Source organism: Lathyrus oleraceus, chromosome 3 (genome assembly GCF_024323335.1).
Source record: "Lathyrus oleraceus cultivar Zhongwan6 chromosome 3, CAAS_Psat_ZW6_1.0, whole genome shotgun sequence".
NCBI lineage: Eukaryota > Viridiplantae > Streptophyta > Magnoliopsida > Fabales > Fabaceae > Lathyrus > Lathyrus oleraceus.
This window is the reverse complement of record NC_066581.1, coordinates 390,761,034-390,785,542: the sequence shown is the minus strand read 5'-3', so window position 1 is coordinate 390,785,542 and position 24,509 is coordinate 390,761,034. Positions and strand designations below refer to the sequence as shown.

Here is a 24,509-nt window from a genome sequence, read left to right as displayed (position 1 = left end):
GATGAACAACGCACATAACTCGTAGTTATAGGACTCACGATTTCAGTCAACAATGGCGATGGCAATCAGTGAAATTTGTGCCCTAATTTTATTTAGGGTTTGTTTCTGAGTAAACGCGCAGTGAAGACGAAGATGGTGATGAAGAAATGTCACCTCAAATGCCACGCGTGCAATAATAGATGATGTTTTTAGAGTTAGACTAAAAAGACTGATATAACGATGTTTGAATAGATAAAGGATCACATTGTTCTTTTTAAAAGATAAGAAACCAAAATAGACCCCGAGGTAAAGATAAGGGAACAAAAAGGATATTTAGCCATAATCTTTCTTACACAACCTAATATATCTATTTTGTAATGCATGAAGAGAAAATAAAAAGGCACTTGGGTTGAAGAACTTACCAATATGTAGTTGAAGTTGAAGCACTTAGATTTAATGGATGTTGAAGAATAAGTGATAAACCATTTGGATTGAATGGAGTGGAAAAGCACTTGGGATATTAGAGAAGCTTGAAAAGTGATTGAGAAGTGATTTTGTTGGAAATGAGGAAGGTCTGACACGTATTTAACTCAAAACTCGTCCGAAAGTATATTTTTGTAAGTTATACATATATGCATTTTCGTATTAGTTTTTGGAAAAATGAGGATATGACTTACTTACGAAAGGATGAGGTGTGGAATGAGGTGCATTCAAAATACATCTCCAAATTCTAAAGATATTTTTGTTTTCTGACAAGGGTGAACAAACTTCACTAAGAATACGAAAAATAATGCCCTAAGTTAAACTCATGTCTTAAAAATCTTTTACATTTTTAAAATAGAATTTAAATAGAGAATGATAAAAGAATATTTATTATTGATATAATTCTAAGATAATACTATCAAAAATAAATTATCTTACAAGGAAAGTCTTCACGTGCTCCTTAAATCATCTTGACATTTTCTTTACCAAAATCATGCTCATCTGAAAAGTATTCATTAATATGGGGTGAGATAATACTATCTCAGTAGGGTCCTACTTAAAACCACAAGTCCTCTCGGTCAACATGTCATCTAAGACTACTCACATTTTACTAGACTCTAGCACTCTCGTATCAAATGAATAAAATAAATGGGGATTTCAAGGCATAGTTATCCTCATATAATGTGTGAATGTTAACACGCACGCTCTATTATACCATGTACACTTTAGGAGAAAGTAAGCCTCATGGAACATCCAGTGCCTAGTAGTGCTCCTCATAGCAAACCTAGTATTACGGGATCAGGAACTTCCTACAAATTTGTTCCCCTAAGGTTGGTTTTCCGATGCAAACTACCACATTTACCTGAATTATCCTCCTTATTACGAGTGATAATTCAAGTATATGCAAGGAATCTCAACATTTATCACATATATCAATTGATTTCTTTCGAAACCAATACCCATGTATCCTCACTATCCCGGATTATGTTTAAGTATCCAAGATTTCATTACTACCCTTCTCTTAGATTACCCTAAAGTTGCTCACATTCCTCATTTCCTTTTTACTTAATCATCAATCAACAACACATAATCAATCCAATTATGATTTATCATAATCTTATTTCATATGCTAAATGAAACACATACTATTTTTATTTTTTAAACAAAAATTCATGACATAACACAAGTGAAATAGATAAATGACCAACATTAAAGTTAAGATAAATGAGGAGAAGAAGGAATTTGGGGTGATTATAGTCTGGTCATATAGGCCATTACAACCTGTAATCATGCCCATAACCTTTCACCATATAAAAATTTGGAGACCATTACGGACAATCCATAATGAGCATTGTGGATCTATAATGGCTCTCAACCATCCTCCATATATATAGGCACAAGGGACTATTATAGTCAGTCTGTAATGTATTTAATAGACTTATTCTTAATTTTAGGAGTGATTATAAAAAAAACTACTCTTTCACTCTCATATAAATTATCTAGTTTATCCTACATACACAATTTAATATTTAATGTGTTTAATGTCTCTGTTGTTTATATATTTTCTTAATTTATATGAAATATTGATTTGTGTCCTTATGCCACATATTAAAGATTGATTGCAAGCAGTGGCGGAGCCAGATAAAAAAATTTGGGATGGCCGCTAACGTAAAATAAAGATTATAAATAAAATGTAAATAGTATTTTAAATAAAACATTAAAGTTAAAATAAATACAAAGTTAATTACTAAAAATTTAAATTACATGACTTAAAACTACCTTAAAGTAATGCTTTACGTGTTTCGAATGACTTGAAATCGTCAATAATTGACTCCAAACTAATGCTTGCACTAATCTCCCTTTCAATATATATTGTCATGCTATCTCCAAGAAACCCATCATCCATCTTGTTTCTCAACTTAGTCTTAATAATTTTCATTGCTGAAAAAGACCTCTCAGTTGTGACCGTAGAAACGGGAAGAGTCATGATAAGACAAAGTAGTCTATCAATCAAGAAGTAAGCTCCAGCCTGTCCAGATGCAACCAAACATGAACATAGTTCTTGAATAATTGATAAATTATTCAAGTTTGATGCTTGACAAGCAACAAATAGAAAATGTTGGAGTTGAAATTGCAAATTATTCTTCTCTTGATCACTAAAATCCATAGGATAATATTTTTCAACTAAAGAACAAATAGTATCAATGCTAAAAGCTCTATATTCATCCTTAGGAGATAAAGAACAAGAAAGAGTTAACAAATCCATTGTCTGCTCACTGAATCTGCTATTCAACTCTTGTAACTGTTTGTCAATGGTAGTGAAAAAGATTTCAACTTTAAAGTAATGTTGAATTGTGACTTGATTCTCTTCAAGACGGGAGCGTCCAAATCTTGTTGTTGAATGAACATCATTAAGATCAAGAATCTCATTATCATGCTTTTCACAAAAAGATACCACTTTAGTAAACAATATATCCCAACCATTTTCTCTCAAACCTTGAATAAGATGTTTTGTTGAACGAACCAAGTTCATAGCATTAACTACATCTTGATTTTTTTTGTAAGGCTTGACAAAGCATATCTATTATTCCCATGATTTCTTTCATCAAGTGAAAAATAAATATAAAATCAAATGCCTTCAAGTAATTGTAACAACTATCTGCATCCCCACGTGTAGCATAACTCCCTCTATCTTTTGCAATTTTTTTAAAAACTAAACAAGTTGCTTCATACATGTTTATCAAGCTAGAAATTGAATCGTAATGTGATCCCTAACGAGTATCTCCAGCTCGTTTCAATGTACCAACTTGATTTGCACCTTTATCAGTTACAATCTCATCAATCTCTAACAAATAAGCAATTTCTTCTAATTGGGCAGCTTGTAACTCATCATGACGCTTTGTAGAAGAACAAACAACATTCACAACAAAGATCAGCTTCTCAAAAAATTTATGAACATGTTTGACTTCTCTTGATGATGTAACTAATGCAAGTTGCAATCGATGAGCAAAACAATGAACATAGTATGCATAAGGACAATCCTTCATAAAGAGAGCTTGTAAACCATTCCATTCTCCTCTCATATTGCTAGCACCATCATACCCTTGGCCATGAATGTTAGAAACATCAAGGTTATGTCGAGAAAGTATATCACATATTGCTTCCTTAAGAGTTAAAGATGTGGTGTCTTTAACATGTGCCACATCAAAAAATCTCTCTTGTATTAAACCAACTTTATCAACAAATCTTAATACAAGAGCCATTTGTTTCTTTTTTGACTCATCACGAGTGTCATCAACAAAGATACAAAATTTGGAATCACCAATTTCCTCACGAATACTCTTTTTCACCCTACTAGAAAGAATTTGCAAGAGCTCTTTTTGAATTTGATGTGAAGTATACTTGCAATTTTGTGGAGCATTTTCCAACACAACTTTTGCAACTTCATCATTGTAGGATGCTAAAAGTTTCAATAACTCAAGAAAGTTACCTTGATTTCTTGATTTGCTACTTTCGTCGTGACCCCTAAAAGCACAAGCTTGTAGTGTTAACCAACGAACAGTGTCAATTGAAGTCTTGAGTCGTAACCGATTATTCATTCTTTGACTTGAACTTTGCACTTGAATAACATTTCTAATATGGCCATCTTGATTCAACAAGTCTTGACAAACTTTCATTACATTGTTGTGTGGTGAGCAAGGATCCTTCCTTATGTGTTTAAGAAAGGAACAATGTTTTCAATTCCTAACTTTCTTCCAATTTCTAAAATCCATAGAAATAAAGACAAGTGATCAGGGACGTTCACTTAGTTTTTTGCTAAAAAGTAACATGGTAAGCAATATGCAGCATCTTCAGATGGTGAATATTCTAACCATGATGGAAATATGCTAAACCAAGTATGTTGAAACTTTCTCGGATGATCCTCGTTATCGGACAAAGGATAGTTTTCTAAATGAATTTGATATGGACCCCATTTTAGATAAGCTCTTCGTATTGCATCCACTTGATTTGGTGGATATTGCCAAATCGGAGGACGCTTTCCAGGATCGTGTTCCAAAGAATTTTCAAAACCATGATGCTCTTCAATTGTTGGATTCTCAAGAATTGTTTCAGATTCGGATGTCGGGATTATAATTTCTTCATCTCTCTCTTCTCTTTCAATTTCACATGCTTTCCTTTTGAAAAAAGAATCAATTTTCCTATTATTCATCTTTACTCTTCCTATAATATTATATCAGATCCAAAAATCAATTTAGAGAACATAAAAATTAAAAGAGAAAAAATTAATAAACTTAATTAATCAACTTTAATCTGTTTTCAAATACCGGTAACTACACTATTAGAAATTAGCAGCAACAATGATTAAATAAACCTTATTACAGTGTATAACTATATTTGTAAATTACAGTGTTATGAATTTGCTTAATAAACCTCATATAGATTATTTTAACACATCAAGAAAGAAGAACCCTAAAAATCTCAAAAACACAAATCAAGCAATCACTTTAATTTGTTACTTTTTATAAAAGAAGAATGAATAAAGTTTTTACCTGTTAGATGCCGATCATTTTAATCTGTTCCGATTCCGGTAGGAGCTTTTTACCTTATATGTATTTTAACCTAACTTTGAATAAAAAAGAAAAAATAAAAATTAATTTTAATTTAAAATAAGGATGTTTTAGTAATTTAATATATATGAATTAAAAAAAAGTTGAAGGGTGGTCGTGGCCTTCCCACTTCCCCCTCAGTTTCGCCACTGATTGCAAGCTTGGAATAAAGACGTTGGCAAAATTATGCATTCAATTCAATTATGCATTATTAATTCATAAAAAAAAGTACATTTTCAAAAATTATGCATGTTCTTAAAGTTTGTTCTTAAAAATTATGCATTCAATTCATAAAAAAGAAAAAAATTACATTTTCAAAACCAAATTTTTTAGTTTCAAAGTTTTTAATTCATTATTAAGATTGATTGCAAGCTTGGAATGAAGGCTTTGGCAAAATAGACAATGAGAAAATAAAGAACAAACTTTCATACTTTTTAAAAGAATATTTTTATATATAACAATAAATGAATGTTTATCTTAATATTATTTTAAAAATATTAAAATAACTTAAATTATATTTAAATAATTTATCTAAATCATCATTCTATACTCTCTTTTTTTCAATTCTCCAAAATTTTACCAAAATGAAAACTCAAATTATATTAAAGAATTCTAAAAGGTTTAGATAAATACTTTTATTTCAATATATACTGATATAATATTTTAAAAATTAAAATTAAATCAATAATAAATATTCTTTTATCATTCTCTATTAAAATGCTATTTTAAAAATGTAAAAGATTTTATTAACTATAGTAATAAATAAAAACTATGAGTCCTATTCTTATGCTTTAGAGTCCTAGTAGGTTAAAAGTAGAGTTCAACCATGCAAAATTTGTTAGTAATAATGACAAAAAGAAACAGAAAATCTCATATAAATATCAACACCATATTGAAATAAAAACCAAAATAAATTAAGGTTGTTCAGCAAACTCCCCAAAATGGAATTTCATTGAAATTCTAACTCTATCAAAAATCGACCACTTAGTAGAGTTGTTCAGATATCTATTAAGTACAACCATTAATACTAGATCAGACATAGTAACATAGTGAGCTTCACATAAACTTGTTTTGCATAGTGAACAATGTTGAAGAATCTGCAAAAACAAACAAAGTTACATTAGAAACATGAACTCAATTAAACAAAACAGTGACTAATAAATCTAATCAAAATGGTAGAAATAAGATCAACCAGCAGATATTATTTTACCTTGGACATTCATCATAATCAATAATAATAACTCTCCACCAAATCTCTTTCCTTCGGCTGTACCACACAATCAACAAACATGTCTTTAAGTTTTTCATGCTGAAGCATTAGATCAAGAATACCATCTTCAAAGTTCATCGAACGGTTTTTGCCCCCGTCATTATCTGAAAATACTAGTTCAGACAGCCGGTCCTTTTCTGCCTGTTTGAAATATTTGACGCACTCGGTAGTCTCGTGCGTGAGCAGATGGTAAGTGTACACAACTCTCTTTTGTCCAATCCTATATGCTCTACTGATAGCCTGTCGCTCGACAGAAGGATTCCATAGAACATCAAGTAGCACAACTCTTGACGCTCCAACTAAGCTAATTCCCTCGGAACAGGCTTTTGTACATGCAAGTACAATCTTAGCTTTGCTGTTTGCATCATTGAAGTTGTGGATTAAAGACTGCTTTTCCTTCAGATCAATTGTGCCATCCATGTAGAGTATTTCCTTCCCCTCAGCCCAATTAAAGGATGAGCTTAATTGCTCTACAATTAAGCGTAAAGGGGCGGTGAATTGGCTGAACACAAGAACTTTTTCATTAACAGCAACACAAAGATTAACAAATTCCACCAAAAATTTTGTTTTGACGCCGAGATATGGATCCAATCTAAGTTTTTCTAGCTGTTCCTTGTCGACAACAGATTCTTCTTCTTCCAAAAGTTTGCATTCAAGGAATAGAGACGGATGGACCGATGCCAGTATAAGCTTACGCTCAAAGTTTAATATGTTCTGAGAACTTTTAATGCTCTCAAGAATTTGCTTCTGAAAGCTGTCAGGCTTCAAACGAAGAACACACTCTCTTAACCCGAAAAGCTTCTTTTGAAGAATCGCGCCTTTGTAAACATGAACAAAAGGATCCATTAGCAACTTCAAATGCTTGATCTTATCATCAGAAGGATTTCCTGTTGTACAGTTTCCAGTAACCGGTTCCCAACTCCATTCGTTTGCTGCTTTCTTATGTTTCTGGCAAAACCTTTTGAGCTTGTGCGGTATAGTGTTAGGAAAAGAAGGCTTCACAATGCTGAAAGTGTTGTACAGTTCCAAGAAATTATTCTGGAAAGGAGTTCCAGAAAGCATAATTCGCTTCTTTGTTTGAATTTTTGACAACACCTTCCAAACATTACTTCTTGCATTTCTTGGCGTATGTCCTTCATCTAGAACCAACAAACCAGGAGCTTCAAGCAAAGCCTTCCTCATATAACTGTTTTCTTTTCTCTTCTGTTTATTCTCTTTCTTATCTTCAGATTCCCATTCCCATCCTCTCGCATGTTTATTCTTTTTCTTATCTTTGCATTCCCCTTCTTCGCCGGCTAGCACCTTGAACAAACTGTAACTGATTCCCAGAATGCTTGTTTCTTTGAACCACGAAATCAGTTTTGCCATTCGTGTCTCGTCCATACTATGCCGTCGTGAATTAGACCAATTAGTTGCATTAACAACATCATCATGCTCTTTAACAGATAACTCAGGATTGTTCAAATTGTGAAATGGAACACCTATGTCCCATTTTTTGAATTCGTCTTCCCAAGTAAGCAACAGACCTGCAGGAGCAACAATGACCGGCAAGCATTTCGGAAAAACTTTTAAATAAGCCTTGAGAAACATTATTGTCAGCTTTGTCTTTCCAGTTCCAGGAGCATGTGAAATAATGCAACCACCCTCCCTTTGAAGATTGACATTCTTTAACCCTTGAAGCTCGACGTTTCCTACTAACTTATTCCAAATGAACTCAAAACCTTCTTGTTGGTGAGAATATAAGGTCGGTTTTACATCAGGAATTAGGTCCCAAACTGTTCTTTCATCGTAAGAGAAATTAGTCCCTGAGTCATGATCAGAAACATTGAACTGTGAGTCATGAAAGTGTGAGACATTTACATCGCCAAACGAAGCCCTTTGTCCCGATCCTTCATAGGGAAATTTATCAATCTGTGTCACACAGAAAACAAGTATGCAAAAACTCAAAGTCAAATCAGAGCAATTATATACAACTCAGTTCAAATCCAAAAATTAAGCTACTTTTTACATTAATCAACATCAAACCAAAGATGCAAACATCAGTGGCTCCCACCAACGAATCCCATTATCAAATCAGAACAAACATAAATGGAAGATGGTATTTATATAAATCAACATCAGAGGCCATTCTTACCACTTGTGGTGAGACATCTTTAATATCAGTGACAACCCAACCACACCGCCTGCAATATACACCAATCTCTTCGTCGAGATAGATGTCATGTTCACAGTCAGAGAATGGACTTCCGATTTTTTCCTGAGAAGCTTCATTGATCCCCAAATTTCCGATCTGCGGATAGTAACATAACACATATAGGTGGTCACTTCTACTGATTTCTCCTTAGTAAACAATTTATATTAAAAATCAAAATCAAAATTTAAATGTTGTTAAAGAGAAGGATTACCATGGATTCAGCTTCAAGTTCTCTAAGGCTTGTATCCATTTTATCCCATAGTACTTCCTCCTCTTCCTGGCTCTTGGTCTTTTGCACTTTCTCCACCTTTTTAAGGCTCCATATCAATGGAGCTGTCTCGTTACAAACAGGTGGTGGGCGTGTATCATGTCGAATAACATCTTTCATCTCCAACACAGGTGAATCATTCTGAACTTTATTATTCTTGTTTCCCCAATAGTATTCAGCAAGGAGTTCGACTAATCGCAACTCCTTCGGCATAAAAACTCTGCTTTTTCCCCTTTGATTCAAGCCATTTTTATCAATGGATTCCTTCTTCTCGCCACTATGGGTGTTAGCTCTACCTTTATAATCCCTTCCCTTCATCTCCATCTTTTCCTGTTTATCTGAATCCTTAGTCTTCTTCGGTTTTGCTTGAATAGAAGAATCACTTTCATCCTCAAGAATAACAATTTCTTTAGGTTTAACACTGTCTTTGGATTTGGATTTGGATTTGGATTTGGCAACATAAACATTATGATTATCTACATCTTTCACTCTCATTTGCACACCTTTTGATGTCAGAGTCTCTGATGTTTCATGCAGTTTAGAAGAAGGAGCCTCCATTGGAACAAAAGAACCCTTTTTCTTGAAGGCATTAGAGGTTCTTATGTTACCATCAACCGCATGCGCCAATTCATCATTGTTTACAGAAGATGAACTATTATGAATCTTTACCTCCTCATTATTACTATTTTGACCCTTGGCTTCTCTCACCATCTCTGCCAGCACATTGTCATATTCTTGCCAATCCATTTCCAAATCCACCTCCTCCCAGCCCATTTTCTTCTTCTCCTCCTCCTCTTCCTCCTCCTCCTCCTCCACTTTCTCCTCCACCACCACCACCTCCTCCACCTTCTCCTCCTCCACCACCTCCTCCACCTTCTCCTCCTCCACCACCTCCTCCACCTCCTCCTCTTCCACCTTCTCCTCCTCCTCCTCCACCACCTCTTCCACCCTCTCATCCTCTTCCTCTAACACCACCACCACCTCCTCCTCCTCCTCCTCCTCCTCCTCCCACCCCATTTTCTTCTCAACCTCCTCTTCCCAGCCCTCTTTCTCCTCCTCCTTCTTCTTCTTCCAAACCTTTTTCTTCTCTTCTTTCTCGTCACCATTATCATCATCATCATCATAAGAAGAACTACTATTATCACTGTCAGAAACTTCATTCACCTCGTCAACTAGAAATTCCTCATCACTAGTCTCAATTTCCTCACTTTCTTCACTTTCATCATCATCACATTCATCATCATCATCACCATCATCAGATTCATCTTCATCATTTGAATCTGAATCTATAATGGGGTTTTCAGATGTCAAACCACACTTTTCATCATCAAAGCTTTCATCTTTTTCATCTAACTCACCAATTCCTCCATTTTTCTCACTCTCTACTTCATTTTCAACACCAACACAACCCTCTGAACCCTTCTTTTCACAATCTTCCAACACTCCTTCGTCTGAATCTATAATCAGGTTTTCAGATATCAAACCACACTTTTCATCATCAAAGCTTTCATCTTTTTCAACTAACACACCAGTTCCTCCATTTTTCTCACTCTCAACTTCATTTTCCTCTAAACTGTTTTTTTCACAATCTTCCAACCCTCCTTCACCACCATTATCAACACCATCTCCACTCAGTTCCTCATTTTTAACATCAATTTCGTCAACCTCAAATTTGCTCTTGTTACAATATCCCAACCAATCCTCATCTCCAACCTCATCAGCATCAGCATCAACACAACCCTCAGAAAATTTCTCATCACGAAATTTCAACCCCTCTCGATCTCCTTCCTCGTCACCATCAATGCAAATAACATCAACATCTTCATGCAACACAAAAGAATCTTCATTTGGCTTCCTTTTTTTAGGCCTCAAACCCATATCCATTTCATTACTTTTTCTACGCTTGGATTTCAATGAACACGAACACGAACCATGAAATGGAAGACTACCGAACAGCGGAACATTCTTGCTCCGAGTACGACTCGAAACACCATTCACTGTGACATTCTTGCTTCGAGTTCGACTCGAAACACCAGCCATGTGACAAACACGACAAAACACGAGAGCAATAGCAAAAGAAGAAGAAAAAACTTTAGCTGTGTATTGTTTGTTTTGGAGAGAGAGAAGACAGGGCGTTAGGAATGTAATGTGATTGAGATACCTTAAGAATGGAAGAAAGAAAAGCGTTGGTAAGAAGAGTATTTAAGAGAGAGAGAGAGAGAATGGAATGAAGAAAGTATGGCGCCAAAGCAGAAGAAGAGGAATCAATCAATCACGGAAGACCAAACTAAATACACTAATCTTTTCGTATGTTAGAATTTATAATTAATGAATAAATTGATTTTTATATTCTTCTTTCTTTTTTCAATGTATATTTAATGAGACTTTCAGTTCAATACTAATTAATTGTGAACGTACAATCTTTTATGTACTTTTTAAGGTAAAGTACTAACAAATACTCCCTCCGATATATTCAAGAAATATAATATTTATGGTATGAAAAAAATAAATTATAAAAGATTTTACAAAATTATCCTTCATTAATGATATTGAAAAGACAAATTGAAATAATTGAAAGAAGATAGAATAATAAATATTTAAGGATAATATTAATGATTAATTGATATTATAAAACGATTTATATTGTGCTACAAAATATTTTTTCAAAATAACATATAATAAAAAAACGGAGGTAGTATGTGTTATTACAAGGCTTCTTGTATGAATTTGTGATCGCAATTTAATATATCTATCAAAATGGTTAATTGTAAGTGTATAGTTACAATTCTATCACGTAGTTTTAAAAAGATATCGAATTTAAAGGACCAAAAATCAAATTATCATTATCTAAAGTTACTATGTAAAGGTAAAACTAATGAATTTTTTCTTCTTTAAATTAGATTAAGGGAAACTAGAAATAAAATAGAATGGGAAATAATAATAAAATGAAAATATTTAATAAATAGGCATAAATTACATCATTTTTTTAGGATTCGGTAAATAATTAACATAAAATAAGATAAATCAATTTTCAGTAGAAAATATCAAATTAAAAGACTTTGTCTCACACTCTCGTGTTATTGACTCGGGTTATACTCTTAAGCCAAAATGTTTTGCTCTCGTTCACCCACCTGAATTAAAAGTAATTTTTGGAAATTGATAAATTCTAATTAGTCCTAAAGCGCTTTCGCTGTGTTTAGGATTAATGCCTAGAAACCACTATTCGGTTAAAATCTCAAACTCTCGTTTTGTTGATTTATAACCTTAATGACTTTTCACTCTCGTGCAAAAACCTTTTTAAATTAGAATTGGAAACCACTGCAAAAAAAATATAATTTATAAACATTAACAATAATAATTACTGAATCTCGTCGGAACGATGGTCCTTACATACTGATGTCAAAAGGTTTAGTTATACATGGTTTAGAACTTAATCATACAGTTATAATTATTAAACATAAACATAATCATGATCAAAATTCAAAATTCAAAATTTCAAGCATACAAATTATATTATGCAATTAGGCCAAATGAAAGCGGAGAGTAGAGAGTTATGCAATTAAAAGAAACCTGATGAATAATAAAAACTGGATTAAACTTCGGAGAATTCTTCGAGTACATATAACAATTAGAAATACAACGATGTCGGCATGTTTGATCAAAGCAACAAGTAAACTTAAGAACTAAGGTGCAATAGCCTCCCGATGTGGAAGAACTATCACTTTAAAGGTATTTTTTCTTAAGCTAAAAATCAAAATTATACGATAAAAACTTGGATACTTTTTTTTCTTTTGGTTATGTCTTTTTATACTAGTAAAAAGGAGTTGAACTTTCCTAAATTCGTGTGGAAGTGGTTGAGGAAAAATAGGGGGACCCTTGACCATGTTTTGTACAGTTGCTGAAAAACTGGATTGCGTGCCTGTGACGAACGTCACGGGGCCATGGCGAACACCATGGTACTAAAACTTTGAAGTGACGTGGCAAGGGGGTGTGGTGAACGCCACAAGTCCAGAACCTGCATTTTCAGCGTTTTTCTTCTTTTCTTCCCTTTTTCTTCATTTCTTCTCTTTTCTTTAATTCTTTCTCACATGTGAGTTCTGCATCGACAAGTACCTGAAACAGGGCAACAACACTAGCATAATACAATAAAACATACATAAAATTATACTAAAATCCATGTGAATCGAGTCAAATAAACGGTATAGTTTCACGTTATCAAACTCCCACATATTTGAACTTTTGCTTATCCTCAAGCAAATGTTACACTTGTGACATGAAAATTTGGAGACTCGTAGCATATAGATCCATGAAAAAACACATAAACAATCAAATAATCATTCTAAAGCTACAAACTTCGCGTTGGTTATAATTGCTTAAATAGGTACTAATTGGTACACTAAGGATATCGTAATAACATTATTCCGTAATTGCGGTCATGAGTCTCCCTACATGCAAGCAAATCTAAATGATGGCATTATATCGCAAACTTGTCAACTCACCTTTTATTTTTCCGTTCAAGTGCGATCACATTAAGTCGGTTATCTTTCACACTTATAGTAGGAAGATCTGTTAGTGACTTTGGTCTTATCTTTTACATTCGATTTTCCGGTTCGGGGGTTGATTATGGCATCTAAGTGGTTTAAGCCCCCTCCCAAATCGTAATCGCGGGGGATCAGATCATAGTCCGTCTTACCAAGTTTAGCGTCAAATACCATTAAACCAACTACGATTGGTATTGGTAATTCAAGTCTCAACATATTTCATTCAATGTCATTTTTATTCTTTGGATTAAACACTTATTTGCATCAATCTCCTACATAAAGCATGACTGAGATGGTGTTGACTGTCTGAACTATTTCATTAGGTAAAGATACAAGATTTTTGACATAATGAATATTCAAATTAATTCGCATGTTTAGGAGACTTAAGGCGTTAAAACGATATCGATCTTGCACACAAATTTCCCAAGATTTTACAATTAAACCTCAATGTCATTTGTAACTTAGAACTTTCTAATTATGAAATGATTTTCATGGGAAAAAATTGTTATGGCTCAAGAAACGGGAAGATCAATAAATAGTGGAAACCACACATAAAGACTCGACATCGCATGCATTGACTCAATCAACACTAAATAATTAAATTAGAAATGGAAATGGATAAAACAATAAATCTACCTAAGAAAGTTGTAAATAAAAGCGGTAAAGTTTATCCCTCACACTTAAACCGAACATTGTCCCCAATGTTTCAATAAAAGATAGAAAAGGAAGATAGAAGCTGAATGGATTACTCAATGACGGCCTCGGCCTCGTGCTCGTCCATACTATCATACCCCAAAATCCGCCCCCCCATTTTTGCTTTTGCCTAACCCATGACTCGAAACCCGTTTATACCCATTTATATCTCATTCATATACATCATTCCGTCATGGATAACATTTGTTGACAAGCATCATGGATTCAAGGTTTATGGCTGATAAAAATCAGGTTTCTTGGCCTGAACATTTTAGTATCGCGCATCGTGTGGGTTGCAACCCTAATTCTTGGTCTCGAGGGATCTTGTTGCTTGGCCTTCGTGCATGATCTGGGCTTCTAAACCCTAGTTGTGGGCCTATGGTCAGAGAAGTTATTGGTGGAGCCTTGTGCTTGATCTGAAATCCTAATCAGGGATGATCGATGTTCAAATGCCTCGATTGGTAGACTTTTGGATTGGAGATTAATCAAAACCCTAGCTTGTTGGTTCATAAGGGCTGTGAGCCTCACTATTTGATGCGTGCTTAAAACCTTGACCAGACATACCTGAAGTTGTTGGTTAGGGTTAAGGGTTGTAAAATCCTACCTCATTGGAGGGATTATTTGGTCGTCATGATCTGTATCATACCATTCATTAAATTCACTCGAGGATTATGGTTTCACAGTACTGACGGTTCAATTCTTCATATGGATCTTTCCAGATTCATGTATTGGTTTGAAAAATCATGACACATCCAAGCTTCTCATGCTTCACTCATGATTGATCCATTGATAAAGGCTTTATGGTGCTTACAGGACCGTTGATCTAAGCTGATTTCAAACCACATTTTGAAAATATGTTACCTCCAATACAAGTTTCATTTTCCACCATACACATTCGCGTTCAAATTCATTCACACTACAAAATCCCTATAAAAATTCAATTCTACACAAAAAAAAAATATTTTTTTACCCAAGTTAACTTTTGGTCAACTATTGACTTTCTGGTCAAATGTTGACTTTCTGGTCAACGGTTGACCAAAGTCAACTAACCAAGATTTTTCATCTCACCAAATTTCTCCCAATTTACATTCAATAATTCTATTTCAATTCAAAACAATGCCATATCCAATTTTTCAAAACCGAATTCTATTACTTCAATTCATTTGTCCATTGTCCACAATCCACTTACAATACGAACCTTAGACCATTATCCAAACAATGATTTGCAGACAACATGAAAATGAAACTTCTTTGGAAACAAACAAGAGTGTTAAAAAATAAACAGATTTCTTGGGCCAAAAATGAACTGAGCGCTGGTGAATAAAAATTCCAATGATAGAATAAAGAAGCACGGTGGCTCCAAAGCTGGATCTCGTGCAGGTTTGTGTCATGATGAGAGTCGAAGTTCAGCTCATGTGTGTAATGTCGCCAAAGATCCTTTTAAGAAGGACAAAGGAGGTGGATAATTATCTTTGATCTGAAACCAATCACACCAAGCTAAGAAGCAACAATTCGGTTTACTTGATCTTCTGCAGCAAGTCATGGGAACTTCACAAAGAGGAACGCAATCTTCAGAGACCCGTGTACACGACCTTGAGTTGGAATTGGATGATATCCCTTATGAGTTGGTTGTATAAAATGGAAGGATAACTAATCCTAATGTCCCTCACTATCTGGAACATATTTTTTCAGCTCCGAATTCAGGAAAAGGACATAGTGCCAGTATTCATCCCCATTGTTCCCTAGACATACCGTCGCTTCATCACCTGCTTCCAAGCGCTACCCAGCTGGAAGGAATGATGGACTAACTTTATAAGCCAAGGATTCATGCTTGATGGATATCGCATCACCAACCTGCATAGTTCGTCGTAATCAAACAACAGCGAACGCAACCCGACTCACTGTCTAAAACTTCGAGTCATGTTGGACTTCCTTCCACTACTACAGATGGCAGTTTGTTTGCTTCTAGTTGTAGTATACGCACTGCATAACAGGAACTACAAAACCAGAAAAAAATTCCAATTCCAAATTCCAAAATTGTTCATAATTTATTTCGTCATACTTGCATTACAAAGATGATTCAAATTAACATTTCATTTGAAAATCCAAGATACAAATTTACAACTAATAAGGGTTGTAAAGGTATTGGAGTTTCCAATGGTCAGGATGAGGATTCCACTAGGACTTATGATGGAGAAACACCATAAGCATTTTAAGCCAAGGCCAACAAGCCGATCGTGATCCGAAGAAGAACAATAAGGGTCTTGAGACGTTCAAGCAGATAGTCAGGAACCAAGTTGGAGCAGCTACATTAGAGGAGAAAATGTTAGACAATGGTAACATTTCAGTTGGAATGTTACCCTCGCTTATTGTCGCGACTTTATTCGGTTGTGTTAATGTGCTACTGAAAAATCTGATATGGCTAGTTGCTACTCGCATACAGTCGTATAAAAAAGGAGTTGAGGAGAACTGTCCCATATCCGCGGCTGTCCGACGCCACTGAACAAAAATCGCTTCCTACTGTTGAGCCTCATGCTTATGGAACTAGCCATGTCATTCAAGAAGTTTGTGACAAATCTGGAGATTTAGGGAGGGTGTGTATTACCAACATTGGTCATGGTTAGAAATCCTTCCATATAGTTCATGCTGTACAAAACCTTGTGGTGGATACCTTCCAGTCCTGGAAGAAGCCAGACTCGTTGTGGTGGATATTAAGCTAGATTGCATTGTGTTATTCTTCCAAGGATCTTCCACTCAAGCATGCAGTATCGTGTTTAATCATCCCTGGCTTAATTGACCGGTTAAATATCATGCAGAACTTTATGCTACCAAGCTTATTGGTACACCATCCTCACTCATTTTAACCGATAATCCAAGGAATGAACAGACTAAAGCAACCACACTCCAATTAATCTAATTTCACTTCCTAACTAACTGATAAATGTCAGGCAGTACGGATGTAGCAGAGATGACATTTTCTCATTCATTAACACAAACCTTTATTAGCCACTAACACGACGCTAGCTCACTTGGCATGAATTCGAACCATGCGTCATTCTCAAACTTGAGCCCAAATCAGCCATCAAATAAGAGTCCCATAAGCCTTCCATCGATCATGCCAAGCCGCCCTGCATAGGCATAGCTGTAGCCCTGCATATCCATCGATTTGCAACAAGAGAACCTCCCAACAGTTCAGATTAGACACGTAATTTTTTAGCACGACTAGTCGTCATTCATCTCACTGAAAGTAGAATTTCATTACATGTGCAAAGGGCGACTAACGGTTGGAGTTCATTTGAATTCTACTTGGGCAAAACCTGCAGATTTCATAGAACAAAGTCAGCATTTCGTCATTACAAGCCTAATCTAAACCAAGAGGATAACCAAAACTCTCTCATAAACCTCCCTCAGAAAACGGATATGACATGACATTCCAAACTCGATAAATTCATTTAACCATTCGCAACTCAGAATTACCCTATGCACCTGCCAATTCTGTTAAATCAAAGATAACAGTCATAGGGTGGTTTTAGGAATTGCAAATACATTAACCAATAAGCATTCAAATATATAAAAAATGAATAAACCATGTCACTCTCCGCCTCAGTAGAAACACAAGAAGAGTTGGAGCTGCCCAAGCCATATGAGGATAACATGTCAACCTGCATCTCTGGCCAATGCTGCAATGTCGCGATCATGTTCATCATTCTCTATCACGAGCTCTTCAAGAAGGAACCATTGAACCTGACCTTTCTAAAGAAGAAGTCGATTCTGAGGAGTTTAATAATCCTAACAAAGGTAATGCTGACAATCTACGGAGAAAGGCCGCACCCAACATGAAAGTCCACGACTTTCTAGAAAGAAATTCGGGTACTGGTCCAACCAAGGAGGATCAAGATCATCTCACCTTTAGTTTCCAAGGGAACCGAGACCAGTTCGATGGTAAACGTGATTTTAACATGGAGGATAACATTGTTTGATAGAGGACGGTGAAGTTCCGGCACTGCAGAAGGACATTGCCCCTTGATCAAATTTGTTCATCCTGCAAAAGAAATTCACCTGCATAATAAATTTCCAACCTGCATCTTTTTTCCTAACAGAACTAATATATTTCATTTCCTAACTTCACATCCAAAACAGAAGATTAACTGTACATTTCAATTAACTACAAATGAATCAACTAACCATTTATTTAGCAATTCTAACAAGCCATCATTTAACCATTCGAATTCATAACAGAACTGCAACAAATAAATTCATTCAATCACATCCATTCTCTAATTGATTCGACAACGTCAGAATCCAACAAATTTCCAGCGGTTTAGTTCATAACGATAGTTAATGATCGAACCCACCATCACTAAACTCACTCCATGTTTGCAAATCCGTTCCACACCATCAAACTTCCCAACTCCTAACAGAACATTCTAACTGTTTTTTTTATAGAAAAACTAACAGAATTCAATAATAAATTAACAAACCCCTAAATCCTATAACTAACTGAGTGAGTATCCCACAACTAACTGAGTTTGTGATCAACTCAGTGAGTTTAATCTAACAAACTCCCAGCCTAACTCCTGACCAAAATAACTAACTCTGAAGCTATCTCCAAACTTCCCCATCCCAAACCTTGCCTCTATATAAACCGTCCTTCACCCATACTCATGAGGATGGCTGGACTCACACAGAATTTCTCAACAAAATCTTTCAATCCCTTACTACATGTTCATCACCATAACTATTAGAGATTCAGCATCGGAAGCTCTAATCAGTGAGCTTCAACCCCCTCACCTCTCACACCAAAATAACAACAGAAACACACCAAAATAGAAAAAAGGAAGAAGAAGATGAATCTGTTAGAACAAGCATGAAAGGAGAATAGGATCAGGGATTGAACACATCACCTGGAAGTTAGAGGATTAACGAAGACTTGATTCACATCAGCGTATACGGTGGCGGAAGATTCGGGAAGAAGCAGTAGGATTTGAAATCAACAAAAGGAGAATCCAATACTCGTTCACGTTGAGACTCTATTACAGTTAGTTTTCCTCGTGTCAATTTCAATTCCCTCGTTTCCATTTCGAGCGCATATTGGGGGGATCGATGTGAAGGCTGAATGATAGACGGCGTCTAGATGCCACGGACGCAAGAGGCGAAGGCGGCTTGAAAAAGAGAACGTCGAAGAGCGTTGCACATCGAAACGCGAAAAGCTTTCTTCAACGTTGCTGAGTTGTGCATGGGCACCAACGCTTGGACTCAGTTGTCCCGCTTCATGTCTCAACCGTTTGGGCCTAAGGCCCAAATGAGCTTTTTCGGCAGACACCCCCAAAATCGGGCCTACACCCCCTGATAAAAGGCCCATTTTCTTTTTCTTTGCTATTTTTGTTACTTTGTTTTGTTAATTAGATTTAGGTTTTGTATTGGGTGATTTTTAGGATAAATTGAAGTTTAATTAGGATTAGTTGAATTAATTGGAGATTAAGATATTAATTAGGATTTTAAAGTGTGATAGATTAATTAATGTGAGATTAGAGTTAATTAAAAAAAATAGGTTAGGTTAAAATGTAGATAATTAGCTTTTTAGAATTTTAATTAGGATATTAATTATGTTAGAAAATATTAGAAATGTTATTCTTTAGAGTGTTAGAGTATTAGAATTAATCAAGATTAAATAACAACTTTAGAATTGTGGAGTTAATTAGGAGTATTACCTTTAGAATTAGAATATGTTAGAAATATTTTTAGAAATATTAGAAGTAAATGGTCTTAGAATTGGAAGTTTTGGGAAATTAGAAAAGGATGATTAGAAACATTAAATTTAGCTTAGAATTGAATTGTTTTTAATCAGGATTTTCATGTATATAAATTAATCCATAATTTGTCAAATGACTGTTTTGCCCCTGGGTTAGAAATAACATAATTTTTGCATGTTCCCTCAGTTTTAGGACTTAGAAATAATTCCAAATAAACATTAACCCTTTATGTAGTTGTACATTCACTTTCAACTAGTTTTTCCCCACCAATTAAGTTGATCAAAGTATACTTTGATTAACTAAATCCTTTGACTGTGCTAAATTCCCCAAGCTTAGTCAAGTGATCAAAAGACCCTTGATCACTTGATGAAGCAAGTCCTTGCGATCAAGATGCTGGATATTGGATCTCCAAGTTCAATCAAGATACAAAGATCAAGATCAAGAGTTCAAGCTATTCAAATCAGTACAAGACAGAACTACTATTCGAGCACTACATAGGTCAAAACTCAACACTTGTTAACCATGAGGCAAGTTGTGTGCCATGAGTCTTAAGTAATAGATAAGGAATGGGACTGGAGAATTCCTACCCCCATTCTGAATGTCTTTGGGTATGAGATGAATAACCCAATGCTCATTGTATTCACCTCTATTCATAGGGTTTAGCACAACTCGATTCTAGTTGATTAGTAAGCCTCTTCATCATTCAAAGACAACCCTTCATCATGGGAAGTTGCAAGGAAATTCAACTTCAACACTCATCGATTATGATGCAAATTGCACGTCATGAGCCTTGAGTAGTAGAGAAGGAATGAGACTGGAGGATTCCTACCCCCATTCTGAATATCTTTGGGTATGAGACGAATGACCCATTGCTCACTGTATTCGCCTATGTTCATAGACTTTAGTGCAATTTAAATTGAATAATTGATAAGTATTTCTACATAGATTGAAACCAGATTGAAGATCAGACTTCAACCTCTTAGGGTTTCACCTTCTATCCTTTTGTTCTCCCACTAAAACAAAAACCTTTTTATGAATAAACCCAAAAACAATAAACCCTATGATTAGGATTCTATGACACGAGCCTTAAGCAATGGAGAAGGAATGAGACTGGAGAATTCCTACCCCTATTTTGAATATCTTTGGTTGCGGGACGAATGACCCAGTTACTCATTGTATTCATCTTCATTCATAAACTTTAGTACGATTCAAATCATGACTCTGATTTCAGAATAAAATCAAACTCACCTCATTAAACTCAGTTTTGCCTTTGGGCTTCTTTTCAGTTTAAAACCTTTTCAGAAAGGGCGTGTTAATTCCGTTCTACCGTGAACGAAGCTTAAGCCTCCATGAGCGAGCAAGCAATTCTAACTGCTAAAGTGCGATCTAAGTTCATCCATTCTACCGCAAACAGATAGACGCTTAAAGCTCTCATGCTCGAGCATACAAGCCAGTCGACAGTAGAATACCAATGTTAATACTGTCCATTAAAAATAACTAACACATCCATCCTAGTTCCACGAACTACGGAGCTCTGATTTCCTCACTGCACGAATGAGGATACGTAGGCACGAGGGCCCAAATCCTTGGCGAGCACAATTATCTATTCATTTCATTTTCCTCACACCTATCTATTACCCCCCGTTTCCACCTTTTCGTGAGTAATCCTCAGATAATAACACTTATTCTTGCAAAGAACATTCAAAATGGTTCCCATGGAGTACCATGGATGTTTGGGGTGCTAACACATTCCCCTTGCATAACTGACTTCTGTAACACCTCAAAATTTGCCCTCCTCTCTTGGGACTAGTTTAGCATTTTGCATTTCATGTTTTAGGAGATTAGGCATTTGCATTGTTGCATATCATCTGAAATAAGCAGGCCATCCTCCAAAGTCTTTTTCAGAAGATGGAGAGGTTATGTGTTCAAGCCTGAGGGTTTCTATGGACTGATTGTCAACAATCTGAGGGTGTGCACTTCAGTTAGGGTTTTCTTGGTCCTTCAAGAAGGTTGAGTATTATCTTGTTGGCAAGGATATATTACCATCATCATGGTTATGTCATCATCCAGGGTTTCATTGTGCTTAATCAGTTTCCTTTGGATTAGGGTTTTGACCTCTGGTCAACCCTAACCACTGACTTCCTTCCAGCCAAGGTTTCTCAAGGAAATGAGGTATTCTATTGAGTTTAAGATCACATGGTTATATGGAGAATCTTATTTGAGTTAGGGTTTCATTTCTGAGCCATTTTATCAAGTGGTGAAGGTTCAAGCTGATCAAAGCATGTCAAGGTCATCTGAGGACCTATACAGTCAACTATGCAAGAGCTGAGGGCAAGGAGGGGGAGAAATGAGTTTAGACATCTCATTCATGTTCAAAAGAGGTTCGTTTGTCATTATAAACATCTACCTTGAAGATTTTGAAGCCAAATCAATAGTTTCCCAAAATGGAAAGTGACCTATAATTGAAAGTTTCCAAAAATAGCAAGTTTTTGGACCATCTTCAACTTGACTTTCCAACATCAAAGAAGCTTCAAATGGAATTTTGTCCAACATGAAAGTTGAAGATCTTTCTCTCCCATTTCCAAAAAGTCCAAGATTATGAGCATCTGATGAATGGTTAAGGAGTTATGAGCAAATGATCATCAAGGGTGCATGGAATTTCAAAATGCCATAACTTTTGTTTCAAAACTCCAAATTGAGTCCCTCTTTTTGCATATTGCTTCTCATGACCAATATTTTTCAAATCCATCATTGCATTGCATGAAATAATATCACATGATCATTTGGCCATGCATGTGCTTTTTGGAGGGAAAATCATTAATTTGAAATTGGTTGATCACATGAACTTAATTCCAAGCCAATTATGCTCATGGGATGATTTTAAGGGTATTTGAACCATGCATGTGTACTGTTCACGTTCATATTGCCATGCATAAGGTGAATTTTGCAATTTGGTAATGCACCTCATATTTGATTAACTTTTCATTAACCATTGCTTAATTAATTTTTCAGCATGATTAACACATAGTATAAAGCCTTAATCATAACAGAATTCTTCATTCTAACACATTCTAGATCTAGATCACATTTTTCCCTCCAATTTTTCTCTCAATCCAAATTCAAAAATTCTTCACATAACACCTTGATTTTATTACATAATCATGATCATTAAGCTCCATTGAGTATGAATCAAGCATTGGATTGAAGGTTTTGGTGGAGAATCAAGTTGTGCAAGTACATGAAGTTGAACATGGAAGTTGAAGTTTAAGCAAGATCCAAGCCATTTCAAGAGAGATTCCGTGCATAAAGCTTCATCATATCAATATAGGAGTGGATCTGCATCGTTTGAACACTTGAATCTACTGTTTCCATTAACTGTTCTTCAAAGAGGTTAGAATTCGAACCTCATGATTCTCCACTTTATGCACATGTTTAGGTAGATCTTTGAATGCTGATGATTCTGATCTAAATATTATTGAATTTGGATGAAAATTGAGAGAGTTATGTTGAATTAAAGTTTGTAGATCCAATTCTTCTTTCCTTCGATTCTTGAAATATATGATGTTTTAGGCTTAGCTTTTATGATATTTGGAATCTACGTGATGAGAGCTTTCCATTGATATATGCCTTGAAAAATTCTGCAAAACATCTCATGAATGCGCTACTGTTGCGCTTGTTGAAGAAGACGGTGGAAACCACCGCCTGGCCGCCGTCTGAAAACCCTAGGGCCGGCGCTCTGAAACGACGTTGTTTCAGTCCTTAGCGCGCCTTCAACCAGCTACCTCACTTCGATTCCCACCTCCAGCGTTTGGGAATTTTATTTTTGCCAAGCGCGCTTCCAATTTCTGAACACGGTTCGATACCTGGCCAGGGCGTTTTCCACATTGCATTTTCCATTTCATTTTCCAATTATCATGTGCATTAGTTCATTAATTCATAATATTTTCATCACACTTTGAAAAATCATAATAAATTGAAAATTAATCCAAATCACTTCCAATTTTTTGCTACATGTTCATATGGATGTCTATTATTTTTTGGTTGTGATTTCATGATTTTATCATTTTTGGATTTTTAATTGTGGACTGTTATTTGAACATGTATGCCAGTGTGACATGTTACATGTTGTACCAATTCTTTTGTGAAATGCTCATACATTGGCCAATTGATTTGAAATTTGGTATGATGATTCCTAACATGTGGCATGGTTTTTGAGGCTTGGTTTTGCATTTTTTTATCATTTTCCATCTCTGTTTTAGGCACATGAGCTTAGGGTGTGACAATGTGTGTCACACATTTTGATGTTGATCTTGTTCATTTTCACTTCTATGCCATTTGACCTCTTCTGATTCCAATTTTTTGCATGATGCTTGGGTTTGACATGTTGTATGCACATAAATTTTTTCATGATTGTTTGATTCATTTCTGTTTTAATATGGAATTTCTACTCTTAATGTTCAACTGTGTGCTTTGTAATTGCCTTTGCCTTAACATGCTCATTAGATGACCTAGCCTTTTGATTTGAGTTTGATCCTTTTTAGGACATGTTCTTGCTTGATTAAAGATGCTTTTTGTTGAATATCAACTTCTGTTTTGACTTTTTTCTTTGCTTTTGACCCTAGGCTTTGCACTAGGGGTTTGTACTCATCTTTTGAGCTTTGTATTTCAGGTTCAAGCTATTAGCTCTAGTGGTTGATGCAATCTTATGACTTGAGATGCAA

General features: G+C 35.4%; 1 protein-coding gene and 1 long non-coding RNA gene across 3 annotated transcripts; both read right to left on the bottom strand.

The window, feature by feature from the left end:
- Positions 1-5,939: 5,939 nt before the first annotated feature.
- LOC127127900 (SNF2 domain-containing protein CLASSY 3) lies at positions 5,940-11,086 on the bottom strand. The gene is made up of 4 exons (XM_051057175.1): positions 8,745-11,086; positions 8,474-8,629; positions 6,280-8,250; positions 5,940-6,166 (listed from the first exon to the last, which is right to left on the bottom strand). Exons 1-3 carry the CDS (start codon positions 10,839-10,841, stop codon positions 6,298-6,300), a joined length of 4,206 nt encoding a protein of 1,401 aa, XP_050913132.1. The 5' UTR covers positions 10,842-11,086; the 3' UTR covers positions 5,940-6,166; positions 6,280-6,297.
- A 4,971-nt stretch (positions 11,087-16,057) lies between these two features.
- Positions 16,058-19,298, bottom strand: LOC127127901 (uncharacterized). 2 transcript variants are annotated; one of them, XR_007805517.1, is made up of 2 exons: positions 18,940-19,298; positions 16,058-18,094 (listed from the first exon to the last, which is right to left on the bottom strand). It is a non-coding gene; the product is annotated as an uncharacterized LOC127127901 (long non-coding RNA). The 2 variants fall into 2 exon arrangements; XR_007805516.1 differs by having other exon boundaries at positions 16,058-18,077.
- Between the last annotated feature and the right edge of the window lie 5,211 nt (positions 19,299-24,509).

What these genes read in the sequence shown, in the direction of transcription:
- LOC127127900 (XM_051057175.1), bottom strand. Translation starts at nt 10,841, where the DNA reads ATGGCTGGTGTTTCGAGTCGAACTCGAAGCAAGAATGTCACAGTGAAT. An exon ending in AACTTGAAGCTGAATCCATG is followed by an intron (nt 8,630 to 8,744) that starts GTAATCCTTCTC and finishes TACTATCCGCAG; the next exon opens with ATCGGAAATTTGGGGATCAA. An exon ending in AAGATGTCTCACCACAAGTG is followed by an intron (nt 8,251 to 8,473) that starts GTAAGAATGGCC and finishes TGTGTGACACAG; the next exon opens with ATTGATAAATTTCCCTATGA.